This window comes from Capra hircus, chromosome 12, assembly GCF_001704415.2.
Source record: "Capra hircus breed San Clemente chromosome 12, ASM170441v1, whole genome shotgun sequence".
NCBI lineage: Eukaryota > Metazoa > Chordata > Mammalia > Artiodactyla > Bovidae > Capra > Capra hircus.
Genome location: NC_030819.1, coordinates 65084485 through 65112384, shown reverse-complemented (window position 1 = coordinate 65112384; position 27900 = coordinate 65084485). Strand labels below are relative to the sequence as shown.

The 27900-nt window shown below is 42.1% G+C and overlaps 1 protein-coding gene across 3 annotated transcripts; it reads right to left on the bottom strand.

Annotated features, from left to right (window-relative positions):
- On the bottom strand, positions 1–22661 carry NEK3 (NIMA related kinase 3). 3 transcript variants are annotated; one of them, XM_018056695.1, is made up of 16 exons: positions 22538–22659; positions 19776–19946; positions 18773–18866; positions 18581–18678; positions 16998–17081; positions 16250–16317; positions 16065–16151; positions 12907–12961; positions 11561–11761; positions 11135–11207; positions 9347–9393; positions 5146–5248; positions 4101–4217; positions 3696–3830; positions 1584–1710; positions 557–1145 (listed from the first exon to the last, which is right to left on the bottom strand). In XM_018056695.1, exons 2-16 carry the CDS (start codon positions 19890–19892, stop codon positions 1064–1066), a joined length of 1488 nt encoding a protein of 495 aa, XP_017912184.1. In that variant the 5' UTR covers positions 19893–19946; positions 22538–22659; the 3' UTR covers positions 557–1063. The 3 variants fall into 3 exon arrangements, with proteins under 3 accessions (XP_005687531.2, XP_017912184.1, XP_017912185.1); XM_018056696.1 differs by lacking the exon at positions 557–1145 and adding an exon at positions 2896–2973 and having other exon boundaries at positions 1679–1710; positions 22538–22661; XM_005687474.3 differs by lacking the exon at positions 22538–22659 and having other exon boundaries at positions 1–1145; positions 19776–20278.

The following is a 27900-nucleotide window of genomic DNA, read 5'->3' as shown; positions in this document are numbered from 1 at the left end:
TATACCAGTTTTTGTACGTTAAGATTAAAAATATATATTTAACTCTTCAAAAGATGTATGTATCCCACATTTCAGCAGATCTTTATTAATGATCCTACTGTAGTCTCACAACTCTCTCCCCCTGTGTTGACTCAAGCACTGTTCCCTACACAAGGCTGATGCTATTCTCATGATTGCCTATGTGGGTTCCTGGAAAGAGTCAGTTTCTTTGGTACAGTCTTCTCCCCTCACTAAAGCATCACAGCATGGAATGGCAGGTCCCAGAACACACGTGTCATGGTGACCCACGCATGTTGGGGTCCTGCCCCTCCATGAGTTCCACAACACTCTGGCTTCCTGCTACTTTCTGTATGGACCCCTTACCTTTGGCCCCATTCCTTTCTTGTATACGGGACCACCAACTGGCCAGATCTGTACCTTACCCTACTCGTCCCATGGCTGATCCTCCGATCTGGGCTCTTTCGTAGATCCTGTGAGGGGCTGTATTTAATGACAGCGGGTGATCACTGAAGATGATCAATGACTACCCAGAAATAGGTCTTATAGAAAAACACACTTTATGATGTTATAATTAAATATATTTAGATCCACAAAGATTTTAGGAGATATAAAAAGAGCTACATAGTAATAAATCATAACAAGGTAATAAAGCAGAAATCATAACAACGCAAATAATGCTATGGGCTGTCGTGATGGTCTAAGGTCAGCATCCATATGAGCTAGGCATTGTTATCCTCATGTTGTAGTTGAGGAAATTCAGGCTCAAAGAGGTTAAGTCATTTCTCAAAACCACGCAAGCAGCAGGTGGTAGCATTCAACATCTGTTCTGACTGCAAAGCCTAAACCTCAGACCCATTGTGCTATGCGTTCTCCTCTGAATTCAAAAACCTAGGTTTTTTTATACCCTATCTTACTAACCAGGAATAATTTTAAATATTCAGTTTCCCTCTCTTCACTCTGTTTCCAAAGGAAAACACGTATCCCGTGAGTTAAGTATTATTCAAATATCAATTCCTCCTGTTAAACATCCCCTCCGGGTGACTAATGAATATTTCCCTGGGCGTTATCCATCAGATACTCCTTGCCAGCCAGTTCGCTGCTTCAGTTCTGATACCCAGTCGGCACTGTCATCTTCCTCAAAGTCCCTGTGAAAAAACAATTTGGATGTTAAGCTTCCATTTAAGAAGCACAGTAAATATTTGTTGATGGGATCAAAGCAGAATCCCACCATAACAATACTGACGTTTTTGAAAAATGAACTCCATAATGAAACTGAACAGAGGAAAAAAAAAAAAAATGGTTAGCCTTCCAAAGGTTCCCTTCTATCATTGTTTCTCTAAATGTTTCAATATAAAATCTTATCTACTAAAAAATAAGTCCAAGCTGATTATAAACACACAGCTCAGGCAAGAATTCTAGGAAAATACTGTAGCACATTACCTGTGCCAGATAGACCATCAAGATGTAAACATTCATTTATGATGTAAAGTCACATGACCCGCTCCTACTAAACCAGGAATTATTACGGTACAACCTAAATGAACACGCGCACACACTGCCAACCGTCTGGGAACTTCACGTACGTATCCTCCTCATCCAGTCCAGGTTCAAGTCTCTCTGGATCCAAAATGACAGAATCCCAACCTCCATCAACATCGTCCGATGCTTCTGTTTCCTCAGACAGGGGGCCTTTCAGGAATCCTTCTGCGCCTTCAGAGGAATATTAACAGAAATTATGCCAAGTTAAGCTGTCTTTATTTATTTCATGCATATTTCTGCATTAAACTCCTCCAAAGGTTTGTTGGCTAATTGAGAGCAGGCCATGCTCTGAGGTTTTCTGTGTATATGTGTTCAATTGGATCTGACTCTGTGAGCTCATGGACTGCAGCCCGCCAGGCTCCTCAGTCCATAGGATTTCCCAGGCAAGAATACTGAAGTGGGTTGCCATTTCCTCCTCCAGGGTATTTTCCCAACCCAGGGATCGAACCCAAGTCTCATACATTGACCGGTGGGTTCTTTACCACTAAGTCACCATGGAAGCCAGGATATGAACCCGTATTAAAGCATTAAAAGTTGTCTTTGGACAACTGGATGACAGTTGACTGTTTTTCCTTTGAGCTCTTCCCTCTCCCTCAAGTCTTCCCAATGGAGGGGAATTAAAATTAGGCAGTTAAGGGCACATGCACACTATAAAAAATTTTTTCCAGATGGTATTATAATTACTTTCAGGGTTTTACTTATAAAACAATAACCTAACATAAAAATACGGGTTCAGTCTTTATAAAAATCCTTTCATAACAGAGCTGTAATGCCTTTTTTATATAGTAGCTTTCCTGAAGTGACAAAAACTTCATGGACCAGAGACAAAATCTGGGACCTATACTGCTAAAATGAAAGTCAGTCATTGGGAATTCCCTAAACATTCAGTGCTTAGGACTTTCCAGGGTCCAGTCCCTAGTCAGGGAACTAAGAGCCCGCATGCCAACAAAATAAAATAAAAGTGCAATCATTAGCCTTGCTTAACGCCTGCCTCCCAGGCACCCACCTCCCCTTGGGGCCCATCACTGTCTTCACACAGCTCTGTCAGAACATGTGACACAGCTCTGCAATGCTCTGCTTGTTTGCTGGTCCCCCAAATTCCAAACTGTCTCAGGGAAGGAACTATATTCTTTTTTTTTTTTTTTAATCTTAAATCTTAACCTAGTATATGTTAGGCACTCAATAAACACTGACCAAGTAAACAGTAAAGTGAATCTGTTATAATATCGAGTTGAGACTTGCCACACCGTGACATGCTGTACTTGGCACAATTTATCTTAGATCTTAAACCAAGCAAGATGGCTTTAGTAACTGCATTGTAAAAATTACACACACATGCACCCCCCACGTACACACCCTTAATGTAGTCCTTTGGCCTAGATTGCTAAGGGTAGTATCATAAAACATCATGCTGTGTAACTGTAGTGAAAATGTCTGTTGAAACAATAAAAAAAAAATTAAATCCTAATTGTTCACCTTTTTCTGTGTTCTATTCAATATAACAATCAAGTACAGAGCCAAAGAAATCTTGAAGTTCCTCAGTTTACCAGGATGAAGTCTGAACTGCAGAGCCAGAAAGTGGGGTGTATCTGCATGATAAAAACAGACCACCCTCAAAGTGGCTACGTAATTATTAAAATAAGCAAACAGGGACTCCCCTGATGGTCCAGTGGCTAAGAATCCATGTTTCCAAAGCAGGGGGCCTGGGTTCGATCCCTGATGGGAGAACTAGATTCCACATGCCACAAGTAAGACTTGGCACAACCAAATAAAATAAATAGAAATATTAAAACAAGAAAACAGGCAAACAAATGAGCAAACAGAAGGAATGAAGCACTATAGGAAATTTTAATTACGCCCTCAGACTGGCTAGAAAAGAGTCAAGGAAACTAAAAAAGACAGTGCTCCGAAATATTTTATGACTTTAAGATCGAAGGGTTTCTGGGAGTGGGGAACAGGGAATCATCTTATGGGTACAGAGAATTATCTAATGGGTACAGAGCGTCCGTTTTGGAAAAATGCTGGAGATGGACCATGGTGAGGGCTGCACAGTGTGAATGTACTCCATGCTCCCGAACTGTACACTTAAAAGTGGCCAAGATGGTAACTTCTGTGAATCAAAGGGTTTACACAATTATGTAACAGACACGAATCACCTGGTCTATATATTGTGTATGTTTGAAAGGCCAAGCTGAGGTCAGCATTCTTAAGGATGTTCAACAGGGTTTCAGGGGTCTCCTTGAGCCACTGCTTACGGGTATTGTTTTCACTGTACTTTATTACAGAACCACCTAGTTGGGAAAAGACAAGAAAATTCGTGTCAAGTGAAAAAAGATTTCCAGCATATAATATCTTCTAGATTATATTAAAGCCCCGTATTTCAAGTGAAACTCTCTACATAAATCTATTTCACTTGCCTGGATAAGCGAAATACACGTGCTCTCACGTGTGACACCAAATACCTTCAAAGAGGGACATTAAAAAAACACAACTCTAGCTCAATAAACAACGATTAGACAATGTTCTATGATAAAATAATAGGATTCAACCTGACTACTCACCTCTGTCATCTTCTGCCGTTAAACTGGAGGTGAGTATGGGTGAGTTTTCCAAAGCTCTAAGAGCTGTACTGGGTACGTTTTTCTCCCACTGCCGTCTGAGAGGACCTGGTGAACTGGCTTTTAAAGTGTAAATAAGAATTGCTGAGCATATTCTTCTACTTATTCATCTATATACACACACAATTTCTCTAACAACACTAGAGAAGTACTTTTTTTCTCTTTCAAATTTGGATCTAACACTCTTCCAAGTCTAAGTTTAGTTCAGTCGCTCAGTCGTGTCCGACTCTTAAGTAGTAAAGGGAATGAAAAAATCCAAATGGAAAGGTAAAGCTAATCATTAAAGTGAATTTTAAAAAATATTATGTATATACTCACATATTACACAATATATGAGAATAAAGGCCCAAGGCAACTTACAGGTACACACTGTATGCTGTGCTTTTTCAAACATTTTTTGGCTGTACCCCACAGCATGCGGGACCTTCATTCCCTGACCAGGGATAGAACCTGCGCCACCTGCCTTAGAAGTCTTAACCCCTGGACCACCAGGTAAGTCCCTGTATGCTGTGCTTTTTATGGCAAAGAGCACGACAAACATTATTAATACTTTTTTCTGAAGGCTCTTATTAGTAAATAGAATTTTATCTTTTAATAGGTAAATAAAATATCTCTGTAACATTAAATAAATTACTGGATAGTAAGTAAGTAAAGTCACTCAGTCGTATCCAACTCTTTGCAACTCCATGGACTGTAGCCTACCAGGCTCCTCCCTCCATGGGATTCTCCAGGCAAGAGTACTGGAGTGGGTTGCCAATTTCTTCTTCAGGGAATCTTCCCAACCCAGGGATCAAACCCTGGTCTCCCGCATTCCAGGCAGACGCTTTAACCTCTGAGCCACCAGGGAAGCCCAAATTACTGGATAAGCAAATATAAATATGCCTGTCTACTTGCTTATGATACCTCTGACCTAGTAAGGCAGAAACTGGTATTCCTTCTATATCCCCAGTGTCCCACCTATACAATGATTAGAACTTGAATAACTTACCTTTCTCCTCTCTGTTTACTCTCCTCAGTGCACTTTCAACCAAATTTTTATTAATGCTTTCTAAGTCAGTGTGGCTACACTTTCCACCTGGTTCTTCCCTTTGCTTTAAAAGAAGTTTAAAATAAAGATTAAGATATTCTTGAACTGTTACCAAAAAAAGGTAAACAAGTAGAGATAAACAGCTACTTAAACTTTAAATAAACGAATAAAACATTAACAACCACAGAACCTCATACACATATGTACATTAAGAGCCATAACATCATATATTATCTGTGTATATTAAAAACCATATATGTGCACATACATAGGCATACATATATGTATATTAAGTCATGTACCTTAATAGCCATTAATATCAGTCATCGCAAATATGAAGAAGATATATAAAAATGACAAATATTTGAGAGGTCTTTATAGAGAAAACAAGCAATGAAAAATTTCAGTATGATTTGCTATATTGGGCTTCTCAGGATGGAAATACCAAAATGAAATATTTTGTAAAGTTACTTTGGGGATTTGGCTCAGCTGTAAAGAATCTGCCTGTAATGCAGAAGATGCGGGTTCAATCCCTGGATCAGGAAGATCCCATAATCCATGGGTCAGGAAAATCCCCTGGAGGAGGGCATGGCAACCAACCCACTCCAGTATTCTTGCCTGGAGAATCCCATGGACAGAGGAGCCTGGCAGGCTACAGTCCATAGGATTGCAAAGAGTTGGACATGACTGAGCGACTGAGCATGTATGTACACATAAAATTACTTTACAGATGGTGCTTGACTTATGATGGTCTAATTTATGATTTTTTTCACTTTATAATGGTGTGAAAATGATAAACACTCAGCAGAAACTGTATGTCAAATTATGAATGTTGATCTTTTCCCAGGTTAGCAATACGCCATTTGATACCCTCTTGTGATGCTGGCAGAGAGCTGAAGCTCCCACTCAGCCATGTGATCACAGAGTAAACAGCAGACAATACACTTACAGCCATTCTGCACCCAGACAGCCTCTGATTTTCACTTTCAGTTCATTCTTCAATTCAGTTCATGCTGAATTCAAAATTCAACATGACTATCTCATGTTGACACGACATCAGTTCAGTTCAGTTCAGTCGCTCAGTCGTGTCCGACTCTTCGCGACCCCATGAATCGCAGTACGCCAGGCCTCCCTGTCCATCACCAACTCCCGGAGTTCACTCAGACTCACATCCATCAAGTCAGTGATGCCATTGAGCCATCTCATCCTCTGTCATCGCCTTCTCCTCCTGCCCCCAATCCCTCCCAGCATCAGAGTCTTTTCCAATAAGTCAACTCTTCACATGAGGCAGCCAAAGTACTGGAGTTTCAGCTTTAGCATCATTCCTTCCAAAGAAATCCCAGGGTTGATCTCCTTCAGAATGGACTGGTTGGATCTCCTTGCAGTCCAAGGGACTCTCAAGAGTCTTCTCCAACACCACAGTTCAAAAGCATCAATTCTTCGGCGCTCAGGCTTCTTCACAGTCCAACTCTCACATCCATACATGACTACTGGAAAAACCATAGCCTTGACTAGACGGACCTTTGTTGGCAAAGTCATGTCTCTGCTTTTGAATATGCTATCCAGGTTGGTCATAACTTTTCTTCCAAGGAGTAAGCATATTTTAATTTCATGGCTGCAGTCACCATCTGCAGTGATTTTGAAGCCCCCCAAAAATAAAGTCTGATACTGTTTCCACTGTTTCCCCATCTATTTCCCATGAAGTGATGGGACCAGATGCCATGATCTTCGTTTTCTGAATGTTTAGCTTTAAGCCAACTTTTTCACTCTCCACTTTCACTTTCATCAAGAGGTTTAGTCAGCACTTCATTATAAAATAGGCTTTGTGTTAGATGATTTTGCCCAACTAGAGGCTAATGGACGGAAGTACTCTTGCCTGGAAAATCCCATGGACAGAGGAGCCTGGTAGGCTGCAGTCCATGGGGTCGCAAAGAGTCGGACACGACTGAGCGACTTCACTTTCACTTTTCACTTTCATGCATTGGAGAAGAAAATGGCAGCCCACTCCAGTGTTCTTGCCTGGAGAATCGAAGGGACAGGGGAGCCTGTTGGGCTGCCATCTATGGGTCACACAGAGTTAGACGCGACTGAAGCGACTTAGCAGCAGCAGCAGCAGCAGCAGCAGAGGCTAATGGAAGTGTTCTGAGCACATGTAAGGTAGATTAAGCTAAGTTAGGAAGTTTGGTAAGTTAGGTGCATTAAATGCATTTTCATCTGGGGGGATCGGATTTCTACATCTTGATTGTGGTGCTAGTTATATGACCACATACAATCACCAAAATTCATCAAATTGCATGCTAAAAATGAGTAACTTTTATTGCATATAAATTAGGCCTCAGTAAAGCTAGAAATAAACAGATACTATGCAAATAAAAAAACATAGGGGCAGAATAGAGTCCATTTGTAGCAATATAAAGGAGTACGGTGTTATTTATTTACAACCTAAGGTTCATTCAAAAATTTACAAGTTTAATTACTACTATATACCATAAACAGAATTGCTTGTTGTTACTACATCTTTTCCTTTGGGAGTTAAAAAAGGTGGGTCAAATGATTAAGAAAGAAAAAATTATCAATAGGACATGAGTTACTGGGGTAGGTGTGGCAACTAGAAGTGGATTGGCTGTTACTATTCATGACTTAACTGCAACTAACATGTAAAAGGGCACAGATGCCTAAGGCCAAACAAGATGAACAGGACCTTGAAAACTAGGCTAAAAAATGTCCACTCAGTTCATGGGATAATAGTGAGTGAAGTGAAAGTCACTCAGTCGTGTTGGACTCTTTGCGACCCCATGGACTACACAGTCCATGGAATTCTCCAGGCCAGAATACTGGAGTGGGTAGCTGTTCCCTTCTCCAGGGATCTTCCCAACCCAGGGATTAAACCCAGGTTTCCTGCATTGCAGGCGGATTCTTTACCAGCTGAGTCACAAAGGAAGCCCAAGAATACTGGAGTAGGTAGCCTATCCCTTCTCCAGCGGATCTTCCCAACTCAGGAATCGAACCGGGGTCTCCTGCATTGCAGGAAGAGTCTTTACTAACTGAGCTATCAGGGAGAATGGGGAGGCACTAAAAGTTTTTGAACAGAAAAATGTCAAGACCATATTGTTGTTGTTCAGTCACCAGGTCATGTGTGACTCCACGTGACCACATGGACTGCAGCAGGCCAGGCTTCCCTGTCCCTCACCATCTCCCAGAGTTTGCCCAAGTTTATATCCATTGCATCGGTGATGCCATCCAACCATCTCATCCTGTTGCCTTCTTCTCTTTCTGCCTTCAATCCTTCCCAGATCACATTAGCCATCTACATATTATATAGTCATAAAAAGGAAGGAAATTCTGATACAGGCTGTAACACGCATGAACCTTAAAAATATTAAGCTAAGCAAAAGAGGCCAGACACAAAAGGACAAATATTGTGTGATTCCACTTACCTGAAATATCTAGAATAAGCAAATAATGTTTCTTTCATAGAGACAGAAAGCAGAAAAGAGGTTATCAGGGCCTGGGGTGGGAGTCGGGGTAGGGAGGAATGGATAGTTACTGTTCATTGGGTTGCTGTTTGGGATAACGAAAAAGTATTGTGAATGTAATTAATGTCATTAAATTCTATGCTTAAAATGGCTGAAATGATAAGTTGTATGTTGTATATATTTTACCACAAGGAAACCAACCAACCACAGCTAAAACAAGACTTTCATGTCTGTAAGCAGAGCTAAGTTGTTCACATCTAGATTGAAACCACTTGTCATCAATGATTAGAAATGACAAAACAAAATAAAATAAATGCTGGTCTAAAGTGGCTTGGTTGGCAGCACAGAAAACAGCCGTCAATTACTTCACAGGCCCAAAGACAAAAGCCTCTGAACCCAGGGACCAGGCAACAGACTTCCAAATATCTCACAGCACCCAGTGATGCCAGGTACCCCAGGAGATGGTTTCAGAAATTTAACTTTTTTTATAGACTTTTTTTTTATGTGGACCATTTTTAGTCTTTATTGAGTTTGTTACAATTTTGCTTTTGTTTTATGTTTTAGCTTTTTGGCCACAGGCATGTGGGATCTTTGCTCCCAGGCCAGGGATTGAACCCACATCCCCTGCATTAGAAGGCCCTGGACTGCCAGGAAAGTCCCAGGAAATTTACCTTTAAAGCACTTACCACTGTGCTTGCTTCATTTCCCAAAGTTATTCTGGTTCTGCTGGGATCTGCTCAAAGAGAAAATAGAAGGTAAAAAGAAAACACAAAAAAGGCTTCTAATGTGATTTGCATAAAGCTTGAGAGACAAAAGGAAGTTTTTAAAGTCAAAGAACCGAAGCATTAGCCTGTATAGTGATATCAAGCTTTAATCACCTAATAACACACCTCAGCTGTTAAAGAGATTATTTCTGCTGTTTTATTCTGACTGTGAACATCTCAAAGTTAAGACATCTCTAATTCATTTATGCCAACCCATTTAGGCTTTAGGAGGTAAGACACTCTACATACTCGAAAGGTTATTATCATCTTCAGCCCAAGAGCTACCTGACTGTGATTTTCCTGACAGCTTTAATAGCAGGTGGAATAGCTAACCCTTCCAAAGCCAGCTGCTTATTCCCTGACGAGGAGCCAGCAGCAGTCAGGGAAAACCCCGGCAACCCACCCCTTGGGTGAGGATGGCTCCAGCCTGATTTTCTGCTACCAGAGCCTGGGGTCCGTCTTTCCCCATTCATTAAGCATTGTAAGCAATTGCTACTGAGCATCTATGATGATGGCACTGAGGCTACAAGAGGGAGCACATTTGACACGGTCCCTGCCCTCACCCAGCCTTCATTGTTCTGACGTCTCACTGTCTACATTCTCGATGGAGATGCCACCCGACTCGTGCTCTGGACATGGTGGCCCTCCGCACTGGCTTACTCTTTTTTTTTAGAAATTGTAAGACTACACTTTCCTATCTTGAAACTACACTATCTTGAAACTTTTCTTAGACTGTTTTTGGTGTTTCTGTTGCCCAGTATTTTAAAACTAATTTCCCACATCCCCTGGGATGTGAACCGAAGTTATGAAACGGTACGTAAAATAAAATAAACACTAAAACAAACTGCTGAAGCAAAGGTAAGTGGCTACCTCTTACATAAAGGAGAAAAGGCTGAATTGTAAGACTGGAGGATTTACGTTCTTACCAAAGGAACATTTAAAATTTAACTTTAAGAAAATAGTATAGTTTAGAAAAGTTTCTGTTGAAACCAACAGGACACAGTAAATCAACTACACTTTTAAAAAAAACTTAAAAAATAAATAAAAATGTTTCTTTTATGGTATAGAACACTAAGATAAGGGGCACTAATAAAGGAGGTTTTACAACATCTCCCTACAGTGGGTGGTCTTTTACTCATCTTAACTCTTCTCTCTTATTCTGGTCATTGTTAGATTTCTTCAGATGGAAGATCTGAGTCACTTATGTCAAAGGAAAAGGAACAAAAATAACTTTGAAAATAGAGACAATAAATTACATGTGAAATTTGCTCAGGATTGACTATACGTATATGGAAATTTTATGCAGCTGTAATGTGGGCAGTTCCAACTTTCAAAATGACTTCATTAAAAAAAATTGTTTATAAGATCTTAGGGATAGCATTTCCTGTTATATTTTCATGGTTAGATTCCTAGGTGAGCCCACAGAAGCCTTCTATCTGACCCAAAACAAACTAAATACAGGTCTAATAATGAAGCAGAGAACAACTTTTACATCACTACAATCTTCAAACTAGGCTTCTTTTTTGATCCCTGGCAAACTAAATGTGTAAGATTCAGTTTGGATTTATGTCTGAAGGAACAAGTAGAAAATTTTGATTTGAGGAGTATCTCTGAAAATCATCTCTAATAACTTGTAAATTATATTTTTTTCCTTTTTGTTATACTATATTTTTAAATGAACACTTAAAATAAGCTTTTCAAAATTCTTACCCTTTTTTCTTGGTGTACTATGCATAGATTTTTTGGTTTCTTCTAACACCTGTTCACCGTATTCTGTGATGATCTGAAAATTTAAAGCAGAGAATTTAAAGACACGAAAGATGATTTTCTTTAGACACCACCATAATGTCATTCAATTATCAATGTTCTTCCCCACAGTAATAAAGTTGAAAAGGAAAAATGCCATTTAAAAAATCCAGGTCCAGGAAGATCTGGAGGGATAATGCAAATTATATCCATGATTATATTTGAGGAATAGCATTGCGAAAAGAAGAGGGAAAGGAAGCTTCAAGCTTTTAGTTTTTTTAATCACATCTGCATTATTTGAATTGTTATGAGCATGTGTAACATGTAATTGTGTTTAAAAGAAAACAAACACTTGAAAACTGTTCACAGTCAGTTCCACACACACTGTACCTCTGGGGGTAGGCACTTCTGGATAAGCCGAGCTAAAGAGCCTCTAGAGAGAAGTGTTGTAGCTGAAGGACGATGGGAGGGATTCTTTTTAAATATCTGCTTGATCAGATGCTGCAGCTCATAGGAATAATGGGATGGCAGTGGGTTCATGGACCCCTGACATATTTTGAGGATAAGACTTTTCCAACTATTTGCCTGAAACTAAAAAGCAAAATTGAACTGTAAAAGCAGATACTGGGAAAGAGAATGGAAATAAGAAAATAGCAGCTGAACTGAATTAATATGAATTATTTTAATTAAAAAATTTTTTTCTTTCTAGATGTGTTGTTAGGGTACTATCCTGATTTTTTGTTGTTGTTAATCATACTTTTGTTAGTACTTTCAAAAATTGTATTTTATTGAAGTATAGTTGATTTACATGGTGTTAACTGCTGCTATATAGCAAAGTAATTCAGTTATCCATGTGTATACATTCCTTTTTATACTATTTTCCATTATGGCAAGCCACTCCAGTATTCTTGCCTGGAGAATCCCATGGACAGAGGAGCCTGGTGGGCTGCAGTCAATGGGGCTACACAGAGTCGGATGTGACTGAAGCAACTTAGCACCAGCACCATTATGGTTTTATCACAGGATACTGAATATAGTTCCCCATGCTATATAGTAGGACCTTGTTGTTTAATGCAAATGTAATAGTTTGCATCCGCTAGTCCCAAACTCCCCCACCCCTACCCCTGTACTATTCTAAAATCTTATGGTTGTTCAGGAAAAAGGTAAACATAAATAGTTAAAGATGCTCGCATCTTGAGGAAGTCTTACCATCAGTCCCCGCGTGGGTACTTTATTACTCAAATCAGTGCTTTTGCAGATACACATTTTTAATATATTTTAAAAATCAAAGCATCAATAACACATACTTATGGGCTTTTAAAAATTCAAATGACCCTAGGGCTAACAGTAACTGCAACGTTTCTTCACCTCCCTCCTCCTCAAAAATCCCCAGGTCTGCTCCCTGACAAAATGCACTTTAGACTTTTCCCATTTTAAACTTCTGCTGCAAAATCCTTTTTACCTTGCATGTCATCAAGGTAGTTATTATGGTTTGACAAGTAATAGAGTGGGATATAAAATGACACACCAGAATAACATTTTAAAAGTTTTCACTGTATAATAAATATACTGCAATTAACATCAGGTTTCAGCCTTAGCATCACTTATGTGAGAACATGATGGCATTCTGCCTTGGGGGTGTATCACCCTACTAATACATACAAGTGAAGACATGAAAAAGGACTTAGCCCAGCACAACCAAACGCTGCCTTTTCCATGCTGCATGCCATACTTACTGGATGCTTAAGGGTACAAAGTTCATAGAGAATGCATCCCAAGGACCAGATGTCACTGGAAGCAAAAGCAGCAATGTAATGAGTGGGTTATGAGTTATCACACAATATATATGTATTTTCTAATACTCCAAAATGAAAAATTACCCTACCTTTAATAAGAACAGATATCATAAGGACTTCTTAGTTACTGAAATAAAATGTGCAGCAAGTTTGATGGAACACTTAGACCACTTACTCACAGTGATGTTCACAAAAAAACTCCCTGCTCCCCAAACCCTGCCCCTCCAAATCCAGTGGTTCAGGTATCACTTCAGTAGTACTTGGGGTAAGAGGAATATCCGCGGACTCAGATTACCATAGTTGAAAGAAAGGCTTTAGAAGTCATCCTGTACAGCCTCCAGACCCTCTGGGCTCACCAGGCCTTTGCTTCCCTGGTGGTGCAGAGGTTAAAGCGTCTGCCTGCAATGTGGGTGACCCAGCTTCGATCCCTGGGTTGGGAAGATCCCCTGGAGAAGGAAATGGCAACCCACTCCAGTATTCTTGCCTGGAGAATCCCATGGACGGAGGAGCCTGGTGGGCTACAGTCCACGGGTCGCAGAGTCGGACACGACTGAGCGACTTCACTTCACTCCTGATTGACAGCTCAGTGTTCCCCCTGGCTGCCTCTAGGGGGCGCACTCTTATTCTTCCTCAAAAGCTCTTCAGAGCTCAGCCGAGTTCTACACTTTGCCCTACACGCCCACTCTTCTTCAGACTCAACACCTCCACTTTCCTCCATCATTCTCACCACCTAGTTGTCATCCTTCAGACTTTTTCTAGATGATAGCCTTTTCACTTTAACAAGGTTTTTTTTTAAACCAATTATTTCCCCCAACTTTTAATTTTTCAAAGTTTGGAACCTACAGAAAAGTTGTAAAGGCCCAAACGCTCCTTCCTAATATCCCCAGTCATTAGCATCTGCCTGCTGGCCCCTCTTCTGTCTACATCTGAACCTCTTGAAAGAAAGGTTTCAGATGTCAAACACTTCACCCCTAAGCATGTCAGCATATACAGCCTAAGAGCAAGGACACTCTCCTGCATGAATACAGTACCATTATCTCATCCAAGAAATCGAACCTTCAGTTCAGTTCAGTTCAGTCGCTCAGTCGTGTCTGACTCTTTGTGACCCCATGAATCGCAGCACGCCAGGCCTCCCTGTCCATCACCATCTCCCGGAGTTTACTCAGACTCACGTCCATCGAGTCAGTGATGCCATCCAGCCATCTCATCCTCGGTCGTACCCTTCTCCTCCTGCCCCCAATCCCTCCCAGCATCAGAGTCTTTTCCAATGAGTCAACTCTTCGCATGAGGTGGCCAAAGTACTGGAGTTTCAGCTTTAGCATCATTCCTTCCAAAGAAATCCCAGGGCTGATCTCCTTCAGAATGGACTGGTTGGATCTCCTTGCAGTCCAAGGGACTCTCAAGAGTCTTCTCCAACACCACAGTTCAAAAGCAATTCTTCGGCGCTCAGCCTTCTTCACAGTCCAACTCTCACATCCATACATGACCACAGGAAAAACCATAGCCTTGACTAGACGGACCTTAGTCAGCAAAGTAATGTCTCTGCTTTTGAATATACTATCTAGGTTGGTCATAACTTTTCTTCCAAGAGTAAGCGTATTTTAATTTCATGGCTGCAGTCACCATCTGCAGTGATTTTGGAGCCCAAAAAAATAAAGTCTGACACTGTTTCTACTGTTTCCCCATCTATTTCCCATGAAGTGATGGGACCGGATACCATGATCTTCGTTTTCTGGATGTTGAGCTCGATCCCTGTTGAATCGAACCTTAATTCAATACTATTATCTAGTACTTTGTTCAAACTCAGGTTTCCCCAATTATCCCAGGAAGTTCCTTCATAGCTGTTCTGTCTCCAGTTCAGTCAACGTCACCTTATAGGAGTCTGTTTAGTATGGAGCATTGCTGTCGTTTTTAGTTGCTAAGTTGTGTCTGACTCTTTTGCAACCCCATGGACTGCAGCCCGCCAGGCTCCTCTGTCCATGGGATTCTCCAGGCAAGCTGCCATTTCCTTCTCCAGGGAATCTTGCACAACCCGGGGATCACACCCACATTTCCTGTATGGGCAGGTGGATTCTTTACCACTGAGACACCTGGGAAAGCCCATAGTATGGACTGCCATACCCTTTTTAGAAAGCAACTTGGCAGGAGGTAACAAAAGCCTTTAGGTGTTTCTACTTCTAGGAATTCATGCCTAGAATGTGACACTTTTATGTATTAAAAGGCATAGTAATTCAGAGTCTGTAGGAATTTAGGACACTGAAAACTAGAACCATATCAAAAAGCCAACAACAGAGGAATGTGAAATAAATTTTGGAAGAGCCATATATTAAAATATTATGCAATCATTAACAATAATCATGAAGAGTATAAATACAGGGTAAAATGAATATGATATAATGCAAAGTGAAAAAATAGGATACTAAATTATATAGAGTATATAAACTAAGTTTAGGGAAAAAAGAGGATGGATGGGGAAAAAACCCTAAATGTTATCAATAGTTTCTGTAAAACTGGGTGATCACCATGTCCTTTCTTGTATATCTCTACATTTCCAACCCACCCACTGCACATCCAGTCCATCAATGAGCACATTTTACTTGCATTCAGAAAAAAAATCACATTTTAAATTATAAGGACTTCATACTATCTTCCCATGATCAACGAACCTATCAGTCAAGTGCTTATTATCTAGCCCTTTGCATGTCACCTCAATGACATTTGGTTCCCAAATTTTGCTGCACGTAGGAATTACTTGGTGATCCTGGAAAATGACTGATACCTGGTTCCCACTCCCAGACATTCATATTTAACTGGTATGGCTACGACCTGAGCTTCAGGATTTTTAAAGTCGAGAGCAGCAAAATAAGAGAAGCAGTAATATAATTCATACTATCCCCAGAAATGATTAACTTTTCTTTTAGCATTTACATGTTGCTCCTCTCAGCTCTGATGAAAACATCTGGAAAATTTATGACTTTCACCTAGAGGCCTGGGAACTTCAATTCTAGACTGCTTTCTTTTAACAACCAGACTTCATCTGTAGGCTGCAATACTAGCACCAAACAGTCACCCCTTCAGCAACTACATACATCACTTACCTTTTATTGTTATAAGGCATGTTTTCCCAAATTTCTGGGGGCACATAATAAGGTGTTCCCACGTATGTACAAGCAAACGCCATGGGGCTAAAACCATAAAAAGGTACAGAACGATTACAGAGCATTTCTGAATAATGATGTTTTGGCAACAGTCACTACTACACAAGACAAAGACACACACATACCTCGAGAGAAGACGGGCAGATCCAAAATCACCCAGTTTTACTTTTCCGTCTTGGGTGAGGAAGACATTCTGCATTGAAAAAGAAGAGCTCAGATCATATCTGCCATATTTCAAATGTAAGGCAGAGAGCTCCAAGAGAAGCTGTCTTTCAAAGCCTACTGATGGTGGAGATTATATGTAGAAACGCTGACAGCCGAGTCCCCGAATGGAACACAAAACAGCGAGACATCCTCTGGACAGCGACACTCCTCTGCTTGGGAATTTAGGATGACTGCTTAGAAATCTAAGGCAAGTGTCATACCGTATCAGCAGACCCTGATCAACCAGGCAGGGAGCCTGTTCAGGGTAACTCCAGATGGCAGGCTCCAGTCTCAATCATTTTCCATCTGAGAATACATGGTCTTAGGAAGCAGCCTCTAAGAGAGCTGGAACATATTAACATACACTACTAAAGAGATTTACTGACCCATTTTCAGGTCGTACCTTACTGTGCTAGCATGAATAGTATATTAAGAAATATTTCTGGACTTCCTTGGCAGTCCAGGGGTTAAGAATCGGTGCTTCCAATGCAGGGCTCATGGGCTGAATCCATGGTTGGGGAACTAAGATACCACATTTGTCAGGGTGCAGGCAAAAAAAGAAATATTTCTAAAGATTAAAATGCACCCAAAAGAAAATAGAATAAAACAAAAAGGATTGAAAGAAATAGTTTTCAATTTTTTTTTAGGCCCCAAATGTATTCTATTTACCTTGGACTTGATGTCTCTGTGTAACACACGTTTCTTGTGAATGTGATTTACTCCAAGACACATCTGTGTAAACCAATGAAGTATCTGTAAAAAAAAAAAAAAAAAAGCATGCAAGAATGCAATAACTGGGGCATGGTAACCCTAAATTCTTAAGAATCATCTTTAGGCCTTAGCTGACCTGGGTTTTACATAATGTAAATACAGAATTTAAAATTACACAGTTCAACTAAGTAAGATTCATTCCTGTCTGAAGAAATTGAGAAAAGCTGTGACTCAATCCCAATGTATCATCTCATGAATGATCCAAATAACGATTCATTTATTTGGCCCTGGCTTGCAGCTTGCAGGGATCTTAGTTCTCTGACCAGGGATTGAACCAGGGTCCTCAGCAGTGAAAGGGTGGAGTCCTAACCATCGGACAGCCAGGGAATTTCCAACAGTTTATTTTAATAAAACTCCCACTATATTTTTCTTGTATTTAACCAAATAAAAAATTTCTTAAATACACATATAAACGTAGTTCACCACTTAAAATGAATATGCTATAACTTTTTATAGTGTAATCATTACATCAGATTTCATTCACTTTTTCAGAATATTCAGATATTAACATTAAAATATTTCATTATATTTCCAACAATCTTTGGAAGCCAAGGCTGGCCTCCTACAATGGAACCCATATTCTTAACAACACAACTTCTAAATGAAAAATATTTATACTAATATACTCTTAAAACATGTTATACCCTATATCAAACTTAGCCCCAGTAAAGCTACTTATTTAAATATTTTCCTTGGTCAATTCATTCCAATAATATTTAATATGCAACTTTCCACTAAAAAGGCACTAAGCATTTAAAGAGAATATGCTAAACTGTGAAAGAAAAGAGACGAAGAATAGGGACTCTTGAAAACCAGAAATGCAGGTTTCATCCTTCAGATGATGGAGAATTACAAAAGAAATCCATGTGCCTTCTAAAATTTCAATACAAAAAGTAAAAATTTTAAATATCTAGTACAAAATATGATGGGTAAGACAACTGTGAAATTCTAAACACGGAAGTGGTTATTCTTTGATATTTCATAAGCCTATACCTACTTCACCTCTTAAAAACATCCCAGGCAGTCACATCCTGACAATACACTAACGAACATCATGGATACACAAAGTCATTACTAACTGATGTGCTAGGTAACCACAGACAGCAATGTTTTTAACTTATTCAAATTTTATGAGAAAAGTTGCTTCTAAACCTTGAGGGAAACCTGGGGACTTCCCTGGGGGCTCAGTGGTTAAGACTCTGCCCCCACTGCAGGGCACATGAGCTTGATCCCTGGTCAGGGAACTAAGATCCTGCATGTTGCCTGGTGGGCTTCCCCGCTGGCTAAGCTGGTAAAGAATCCGCCTGCAATGTGGGAAACCTGGGTTCGATCCCTGGGTTGGGAAGATTCCCCTGGAGAAGGGAAAAGAGTTGGACACGACTGAGCAACTTTCACTTTCACGCTACCTGGTATGGCCAAAAAGAAAAAAAGAATTAAAACAAACAAACCTTGAGGGAGACTTATGTAAGTTAGTCTCTTACCATATCTTCAGGAAACAACTTCCCTTTCTGATGTTTTATCTTCTGCATTAGGTCCCCTCCATCACAATATTCCATTACAATGTACAGATGTCCTTCAGCTGCAACAAATTAAAGACTCTTAGGAAAGTCCCAGTGGCCGTGAATTCTGAATGAAATTCAGAAATGCATGTATTGGGGGAAATTCATATTTACCTTCAAATGATTCTTTAAAGGCAACAATATTGGGGTGTTTCATTTTGGCTAACAGAACAGCCTCCTTCCTAGAAATCCGTGTGTCAGACAAAGACTAGAAGAAGGTTTAAAGAAGTGTAAATGTAGTACGTCATTTAAAAACTGATAATAAAACAGTATTATAGTAGTTTGTATGATATTTTAATGTGACACAGTTGAAACTGTGTCTCTTTCATTCAGGCATAATTTTATAGCACTGTTCAGTTCAGTTCAGTTCAGTCGCTCAGTCGTGTCTGACTCTTTGCGAGCACTGTACTTTGACCCAGCTTAAGTTTATCAAATCCCACAAGGAAACATGTGGGGATTTTTCAACTATGGCTATACGCATTTTGCCTGCTTAAGCTGACCTCTTACACCTTTACAAGTATGGAATGTAAACTAGTTTTAACATTAACCTAAGCACAGAGGGATTGGGGGCAGGAGGAGAAGGGGACGACAGAGGATGAGATGGCTGGATGGCATCACCGACTCGATGGACATGAGTTTGAGTGAACTCCAGGAGTTGGTGATGGACAGGGAGGCCTGGCATGCTGCAGTTCATGGGGTCGCAAAGAGTCGGACACGACTGAGTGACTGAACTGAACTGAGTGATGGAACTGAACTGAACTGAAGCATAAGCTGACTTATGCTTAGGGGCAGTATGCCATCAACCATAGGAGCTCCATGGGTGGGGAATTCCCTGGAGGGGGCCATAGTAACCCACTCCAGTATTCCTGCCTGGAGAATCCCATGGACAGAGAAGCCTGGTGGGCTACAGTCCCTGGGGTCACAAAATCAGACACAACTGAAGCGACTGAGCAGAAGCAGGAAGCACAGAAGACAGATCAAGACCCTGTAAAGCTAGTGAATAAACCTGTTAAATCTTTCGCACAAAAGAACGATCCCATGTTAAATTTCAAGAACTTGCTTTCCAATACAAACAACATGTACACTTTCAACATGAGCTAACTGCTTTAGCAGTGACCTTGGGAAGCCTTATTTCCTTCATGGCAAACATCCGATTACTGCTCTCCTGCTGAACCAAAAGGGCTCTGCCGAAGGAGCCCTCCCCGATGACTCTCAGGACCCTGTAGCCGTCCATGCTGGGCACCGCACAGCTGGGCCTACTCCAGCAGTCACCGTCGGCTCTCCCAACCTGCATTCAAAATCAGAAACAAGGGGGAATTCAATTTATTTTCAAAAGGCAGAATGAATTCAAAGTACCTCTATCCTCACAATAGAACAGCTTATTCCCTTTATTCATTCAACAGGTGGACATGGAGTATCCATGCCAGGTTTTATAATCCTGAAAACATCTCTCACGGCCCCAGCCATCACTCACATTCCAGGTGAGACCACGGACCTCAAAAATGCAGGATAGCGGGTCTTACAGGAAAAGCCACGCTGGCCTCTGGTAGAGGTATCCTGGGGAATTAGGAAGATGATACTCAGGCTGAAGCCTGAATGGAAGATATCTAGGCAAAGAGGAAGAGTGATGGACGCAGGAGGGAATAGCCTATTTAAGAGCAAAAGAGATTGTTTCAATTCAAGAAATTGAAAGAGGGCAGTAAAGCAGGTAAGGCAGACTGGGCCTAGTAAGCTAAGCTCAGGTTGGTGGATTTCTATCCTGTAGTGATGAACGAGCTCTCTGAACGGTTTAAACTGAGAGAGCAGGTTTACATCTTAGAAAAATTACTCATGCTGGCTGCAGAGCAACGGACCAGAGAGGGGAGAGGGGAGGAGGGCCAGAGCAGGACTCCTACCATAAAAAGGCAGGAATGTGATGACGGAACAGAATAGGGCGGTGACAGCGGGGATGAAGGGGGCTTCCCTGGTGGCTCAGTGGTAAAGAATCTGCCTGCCAATGCAAGAGACCTGGGTTTGATCCCTGGGTCAGGAAGATCTGCCAAAGAAGGGAATGGCAACCCACTCCAGTATTCTTGCTTGGGAAATCCCATGGACAGAGGAAGCTGGTGGGCTACAGTCCATGGGGTCGCAGAGTCTGGCACGACTGAGCGCGCACACACACACATACACACACGAAATAGGGATGAAGACAACAGGAAAGAAACATGTGAAAGAACTGGCAAGATTTGGAGTAACGGATTTCTGGGAGACAAGTAGGGAGAAGGGGACTAAGGAGACTCCGGTTTCTGGTGTAAACTGGGCAAGTATTGATACCATTCTCTAAGAAAAAGGAAAGGCATGATGGTTGCACACCTGTTTTTTTGGTTTGATTTTTCTGACCGTGGGAGTCTGGTAGGGTGTGGTGGGGAAAGATGTGGAGGAGACGTGCTTCTTTGGGGATATGCTGAGTTGGAGGTGCCTGGGACAAAGACATGTTAAACAGAGTCCTTGAGCCTCAGTCTTCCTTTATATTTCCTGGGTGAAGCAGCTTCTGGATTTCCTAATACATTAGAGAAGATGAATATTCCCTGGTACATAGGGGGCCCTGAATAAAAGACAGCTATTATTAGTATTTGGGGGCTTCCCAGATGGCACCTAGTGATAAAGAATCACTGTCAATACAGGACACAGGAGACACGGGTTCCATCCCTGGGTCGGGAAGGGCCCCTGGAGAAGGAAATGGCAACCTACTCCAGAATTCTGGAAAATCCCACTGACAGAGGAATCTGGTGGGCTACAGTCCCTGGGGTCACAGTCAGACACAACTGAGCACACATTATTAGTATTAAACCTTAGAAAGGTGATGCTTTTTTTTTTTCCATTACCAAAACACACTGGAATGAGCTTATTCAGTTGTCACAAAACTTACTTGGAGTGTTTTATTTTCATAAAAATCACATCACAAAGATTTATGAGGTCCGGTAAAGCAAAACCACAAACCAAAACCTACAGTTCTTACTAGGAAACTCTCACTAGGAAAATAGAAATATTTTCTCCACATAACGAAATCAAGCGCACGGTCTTCAAAAACAATTCCTTTCTAAGACAGTTAGGTCTCTCAGCATATGACCTGAAGGGAAAAAGTTCTTTGCCGCTCTTCTAAGTGACCCCGGCATTACATGATTTGACAAAGAGATCTAGTTTTCCCATACATTTTGTTGTTGTTGTTTACTTGGGGTCTTTATTCCATGAATGGACAATAAATAAGCAAGAGCAACCTCTGACTTTTCTTAGTTGAAAATTACATTTGGCCCCTGCTGCCTACATTTGCCCCTGTTACTCAGTGATACACCCCTAAATTCATTAAGGGCTTCCCCAGCAGCCCCGATAAAGAATCCGCCTGCAATGCAGGGGAGCGGGGTTCGATCCCTGGGTCGAGAAGATCCTCTGAAGGAGGAAATGGCAACCCACTCCAGTGTTCTTGCCTGGAGAATCCCATGGACAGAGGAGCCTGGCGGGTAAACAACAAACTCATTAAAAAACAACAAACTGTAGAGTGTATGCTCTGAATGTGACAAAAAATGTCCCTTCCCAAGACTATACCCATCAAAAGCTAATACAGTGATTTGCAAATGCAAATATAGGACGCCTATGGGGTCGCACAGAGTCGGACACGACTGAAGCGACTTAGCAGCAGCAGCAGCATAGAATGTGTGCGCGGTCCGATCCTCACTGCACGAGAAGCCGCTCCGCCTCGCAGCCCGGCCCGCGCTGGCCCCGCCACCGCCGGGCCTGGGTCCGCAATCGCCGAAGCGCGGGTCCCGCTTGCCCCCTCCCCGCGTGTGCGCCGCCCTCCGCTCTCGCGCCCGCGGAGGGGGTTTGTCCGGCCGGACCGCTCACCCGCTTCCCCTGCGACTTGGGTCGGCTCCCGGGTCCCGAGCCGGGAGCGCTTCCGGGGGGCGGGCCAGCGGGTAGTCTCTCGGGTTGCCGGCGAAGGAAGCGTCCCGGGTCGGTCGGGCGGGCGGCGCTGTTGTCAGCGCAGCCGGGCCCACGAAGGGTGCGTTTTCTAAGAGGTGTTCCACGTCGCTCCAGAACGGTGCCAGTAATATTGAGCAGAAGTGTCCTTCTCATAACCCAAGTTCTGTCTCCAGTTTAAGCCAACAGTGCATGTAGGTAAGTTTCATGGGCGCAGTACTCAAGTTCACCTAGTCTCAAAAGTTGGCCGAGTTACAAAGTCTGACGAGAGCCTATTGTGTTTAGCAACAGAACGTCATAGGTGATCTTGAAGAAGGTAGTCTGGATGCGATGAGGGAGAAGATTACAATAGTTGAAGTGGGACTGTCAGAGGAATCCAGGAGCGTAGGATATTTTCAAGCTACTTGGCCATAGGGATTGGCCATGTGGTCCAGTGGTTAGGACTCTGGGCTCCCAAGGCAGGGAGCCGGGATTTGATCCCTTGTCAGAGGAATAGATCCCACTTGGTGCCACTAAGACCTGGAGCGACCAAAAAAAAAAAAAAAAAACTTAGCCATAAAGAGAAGGAGAAAGGGTGATAACCATGGGGTAGAGGAAAGCACAAGCTTATACACAAGTATTCTGTTAATGGGGAAATCGTAGTTATGTGTTGACGGATAATATAAGCCGATGAAAAGGAAAGAGAGGCTGAAAATGCTAGAGGCAAGGGAACCAGGAAGGTCTGGTTGAGATGAAGAGGTGGCTTCCAGAGCCCAGGAAGAGGATTAGCACTGGACTAGATGAGGAACAAACACGTTTGCTTTGGAGACCAGCAGAGGAAGTCAAAATGTGGATGGATGTACAGAATATTAGAGAAGAAGAAAGAGAAGGAATCTCGACAGTCTCTGTTTTCTCTATGAAATAGAAAATTGTCATCTATAGACTATGGAAATTTTGAAGCAGATTTTTTAAAGTCAGGATTTTTTAAATTTATTAGTTCTTATACTTATTTATTTTATACAGTAAAATTCTGAGTGGTGAAGTTTTGAGTATTGTTTTCAAAACACAAAGTGAAGCTATTGTGGGCAAAGGTGATAGAGCAGCTAAGAGGTGATTCCAGTCCACAGTTATGTAGGTGTTTCCAGGAGTGAGAATTTTGAATCATCCTGAACCTGGGATTATGCAGTTAACAGAACTATACTAGGACTGGGCTTCCCCAGTGGCTCAGCGGTAAAGAAACTGTTTGCAATGCAGGAGACCCAGGAGACGCAGTTTTCAAACGCTGGGTCAGGAAGATTCCCCTGGAGGAGAGCATGGCAACGCACTCCAGTATTCTTGCCTGGAGAATCCCATGGACAGAGGAGCCTGGCGGGCTACCAGTCCATGGGGTTGCAAAGAGTTGGACACGACTGAAGCTACTGAACACAAGCATATTAGGACTAGGGAGCTAAGGGTGCTGATGTTAGGGTGACTGACGTGACACACCTCAGGGTCTAGACCAAATATCCCTGTGAAGGAAGTGAAGTGGAGAACGGCACCATCCAGTCTGTAGGCTCTAGACATGCATGGCTCCTGAGCACATGGAAAGTACTGCTGGTGCAAACAGAAATGTGCTGTAAGTGTAAAATACACACAGGATTTCAGAGTGCCCCAGCACTTAAGAAAAGAAGATCAGGTGGTGATGGCTGGCCACGGAATTTCTCTCCGGTGGCTGGGAACAAGGCAAGAGTTCTTGCCAGCCCATTCCTATCAGCATTCTACCGGCCGGGGCGGGGGCGGAGGGGGCGAGGCGGGGGCGGGGCGGTTTAACTTGCTCATAAGAGAAAAAAGAAAAGGCATAAATATTAGAATGAAAGAAATAATGTCATTGCTCACAAATGATAAGATTATATGTGTGAAAAATAACCTACAAATGTTAGTTACTAAATGAATTTGGCGAGACTAGTAGATGAAAGATAATGCTCAAAATTTTATTGCGTTTATTTATGCCAGTTTAGAAAAAAGTAAAATATCAAAGTGAAAGCGTCGGTTGCTCAGTTGTGTCCGACTCTTTGCAACCGCCTGGCCTGTAGCCTGCCAGGCTCTTCTGTCCATAGAATTCTCCAGGCAAGAATACTGAAGTGGATTGCCATTTCCTTCTCCAAGGGGATCTTCTAAACGCAGGGATCCAAACTGGAGTCTCCTTCATTGCAAGCAGATTCTTTACCATCTGAGCCATCTGGGCCCAAAATTCAAAAAAAAGAGTAAAATGTTCCATTGGTCATTTTGTGTATTGATTAATGAGCTTCCCTGGTGGCTCAGACGGTAAAGAATCTGCCTGCAATGCAGGAGACCTAGGTTCGATCCCTAGGTGGGGAAGATCCCCTAGAGAAGGGAATAGCTACCCACTCCAGTATTCTTGCCTGGAGAATCCCATGGATAGAAGACCCTGGTGTCCATGGGATCACAAAGAGTTGAACATGACTGCGTGACTTCACTTCATATTAATACTGAACTGACATTTTGAATAAAACATGATGAAATTTAATTGTATCTGGGTTTTGTTTATTCTATCTTTTAAAAAATACTAGAGGGAATTCCTGGTGGTACAATGGTTAGGGCTCTGTGCTCTCACTGCCAAGGGCTCAGATTTAATCTCTGGTCAGTAAACTAAAATCCCACAAGCTACTTGGTACAAACAAAAAATAAATGAAAATAGAAATTGGCCTAAATGGTCTCGATGATGAACTAGGTTTGAATGAAGTCAAAGAACCACCATGGAGGGGGCAAGGGAGACAGCTGGCAGGAGAGGAGTCATGAAGAGAAAGGGACCATAGTCTTAGGATTTCAGAGGTGGTGCCAGTCTTTGGGACACAAAATCCGTGTAGGAATCCGTGTAGGAATTGCTGAAGTGGGAGGCACAGTTCATTGAAGTGAGAGGGGAGGTTCATCGGAGGGCATTACCAGGGAGAGATGAGCTGGTTCGGGGTTTCTCTGTCTTATTGACAGTTTGGACTGGATAATTCTTTGTTATGGTGGTGGGGGAGGGGTGGTTGCCTTGTGCTTTTTAGGGTGTTTAGCAGTATCTCTAGGACTTCCCTCTGGAGAAGGAAGAGGAGAAGCCTGCTAGGTTACAGTCCATGGGGTCGCAGAGTTGGACACGACTGAGCGACTTCACTAGGATTTCCCTGGTGGCTGAGGTGGTAGAGTCTGCCTGCGATGCAGGACACCTGGGTTCGATCTCTGGGTCAGGAAGATTCCCCTGGAGAAGGGAATGGTAACCCACTCCAGGATTCTTGTGTGGAGTATTCTATGGACAGAGGAGGCTGGTGGGCTGTATCTGTGGGGTCACAAAGGTGGGACCCAACTCAGCAACTGAACAAGAAATAACAGTCTTATCCACTAGTCCACCGAGGTAGTCCTCCATACATTTCAAAATGATCACCACTGTTAGTCTAGGAAAAGAAATGTTCTTTAGGTGATAATAACATAGTAGGCGATTGCATAGAAGGCGTCCCAGGTGGTGCTAGTGGTAAAGAACCCACTTGCCAATGCAGAAGACACAAGAGACCCGGGTTCGATCCCTGAGTCAGAAAGGTCCCCTGGAGAAGGAAATGGCAACCCACTCCAGTATTCTTGCCTGGAGAATCCCATGGACAGAGGCGCCTTGTGGGCTACAGTCCATGGAGTTGCAAAATCAGACACGACTGAAGCAACTGAGCATGCATGCAGGCAGTTGCAGGCACCACCTTCAGCTTTGCAGCAAATGGGTGTACAATGAGCAAGTAGGAACCAACTACAGTCTAGTTTCTGTCCTGATAAGCCATGTAGTTGCAACATTTTCAAAATATTAAACTGATAATGATGCCTAATGACCTTTGAATCTCAAAGTTAATTTTCCTGAGTTCCTCATGAGATAATAGTTTCAAACTCCAGGCCTTATTGGAAAAAAAAAAAAAATTGTCTTAATTTTATAAGCTCCACCCTGTTAATCAGGTGAGTTAGGTGAAAGCATAGTTTCACTGGAAGCAATGTATTCAGAAATGAGAAAGGTTAGAAGGGCAGTTTCAAGCAAGCGTGAAACTTCTGTACTTCTAAAACACTGACAAAAAGGAAGGGAATTGTTCAGACTTGAGGATCAGCTCCACTTGGTGTCAGCTGGGGTAGCTTGAAGGCTGGGAGTTACAGCCATCTGAGCGCTCGCTCACCCATGGCTGGCACTTGGGCCAGGGCGCTAGGGTGGCTGGCGCTAAGCCTTCTGGCTCCGTGTGCTTAACTCTGGAGATGAAAACCCCATCACCCAAAATACCTGCTCCTGTGTAGTGGCTGGAGTTACATTTTTATTTTTCAGTTGGGATCCTTGTATTTTTAAATATAAGTGTATATTCTTTAGAGGTATTGTTGTTTTAGTCGCTAAGTCATGTCCTCTTTGCAACCCCATGGACTGTAGTCCACCAGGCTCCTCTGTCCATGGGATTTCCCAGGCAAGAATATTGGAGTGGGTTGCTGTTTCCTTCTCCAGATCTTCCTGACCTAAGGATCTAACCCACATCTCCAGCATTGCAGGTGGATTCTTTCAGTCAGTTCATTCGCTCAGTCATCCGACTCTTTGCAACCCCATGGATTGCAGCACGCCAGGCCTCCCTGTCCATCACCAACTCCTGGAGTTTACTCAAACTCATGTCCATTGAGTTGGTGATGCCATCCAACCATCTCATCCTCTGTCGTCCCTTTCTCCTCATGCCTTCAATCTTTCCCAGCATCAGGGTCTTTTCCAATGAGTCAGAAAACAGGCCACCTGGGAAGTCCCTTTTGAGGTATATTTTACATATAAGAAAAAATACTCCCATCTTAAGTGTACACTTCCGTGAGTTTTGACAAAAGCATAACCGTGTAACTACCGTTAAGGTACAGAACACTTCCATTTTCCCCACAACTTTCACCTCATCCTTTTGCAGTCTCCTCTCAGCACGAGGTAACCACTGATCTGCTTTATCAAGATATGGAAATTCTGTCTTTCCTAGAATTTCACATAAATGAAATCATATAGTATGTAATTTTTCTCACTTCTTTTACTTAGTATGTTTTTGAGATTCATCTATATTGCTGTGTTCAGTAGCTTCTTTTTAATGCCTGTTTTCTTTTGCTTAATTTCCATCAAATGGATATAGCATACAATCTCAAGTACCAGTTGATGGGCTTTTGTTTTTTTTTTTTTTTTCCAGTTTGGGCTAATATAAAACAATTATGAATAGCTTTGTGTACAGCCTTTGTGAGGGCATGTTTTCATTTCTCCGGATACTTAGGGATGGAATTGAGTCGTCTTACTC

Coding starts and splice junctions, on each gene's coding strand:
- NEK3 (XM_005687474.3), bottom strand. CDS start 19,952: ATGCAGGTTGGGAGAGCCGACGGTGACTGCTGGAGTAGGCCCAGCTGT. Junction 1,711..3,695: donor ATACACAATATATAGACCAG/GTGATTCGTGTC, acceptor ATTCCTCTGAAG/GCGCAGAAGGATTCCTGAAA. Junction 1,146..1,583: donor GGACTGGATGAGGAGGATAC/GTACGTGAAGTT, acceptor GTTTTTTCACAG/GGACTTTGAGGAAGATGACA.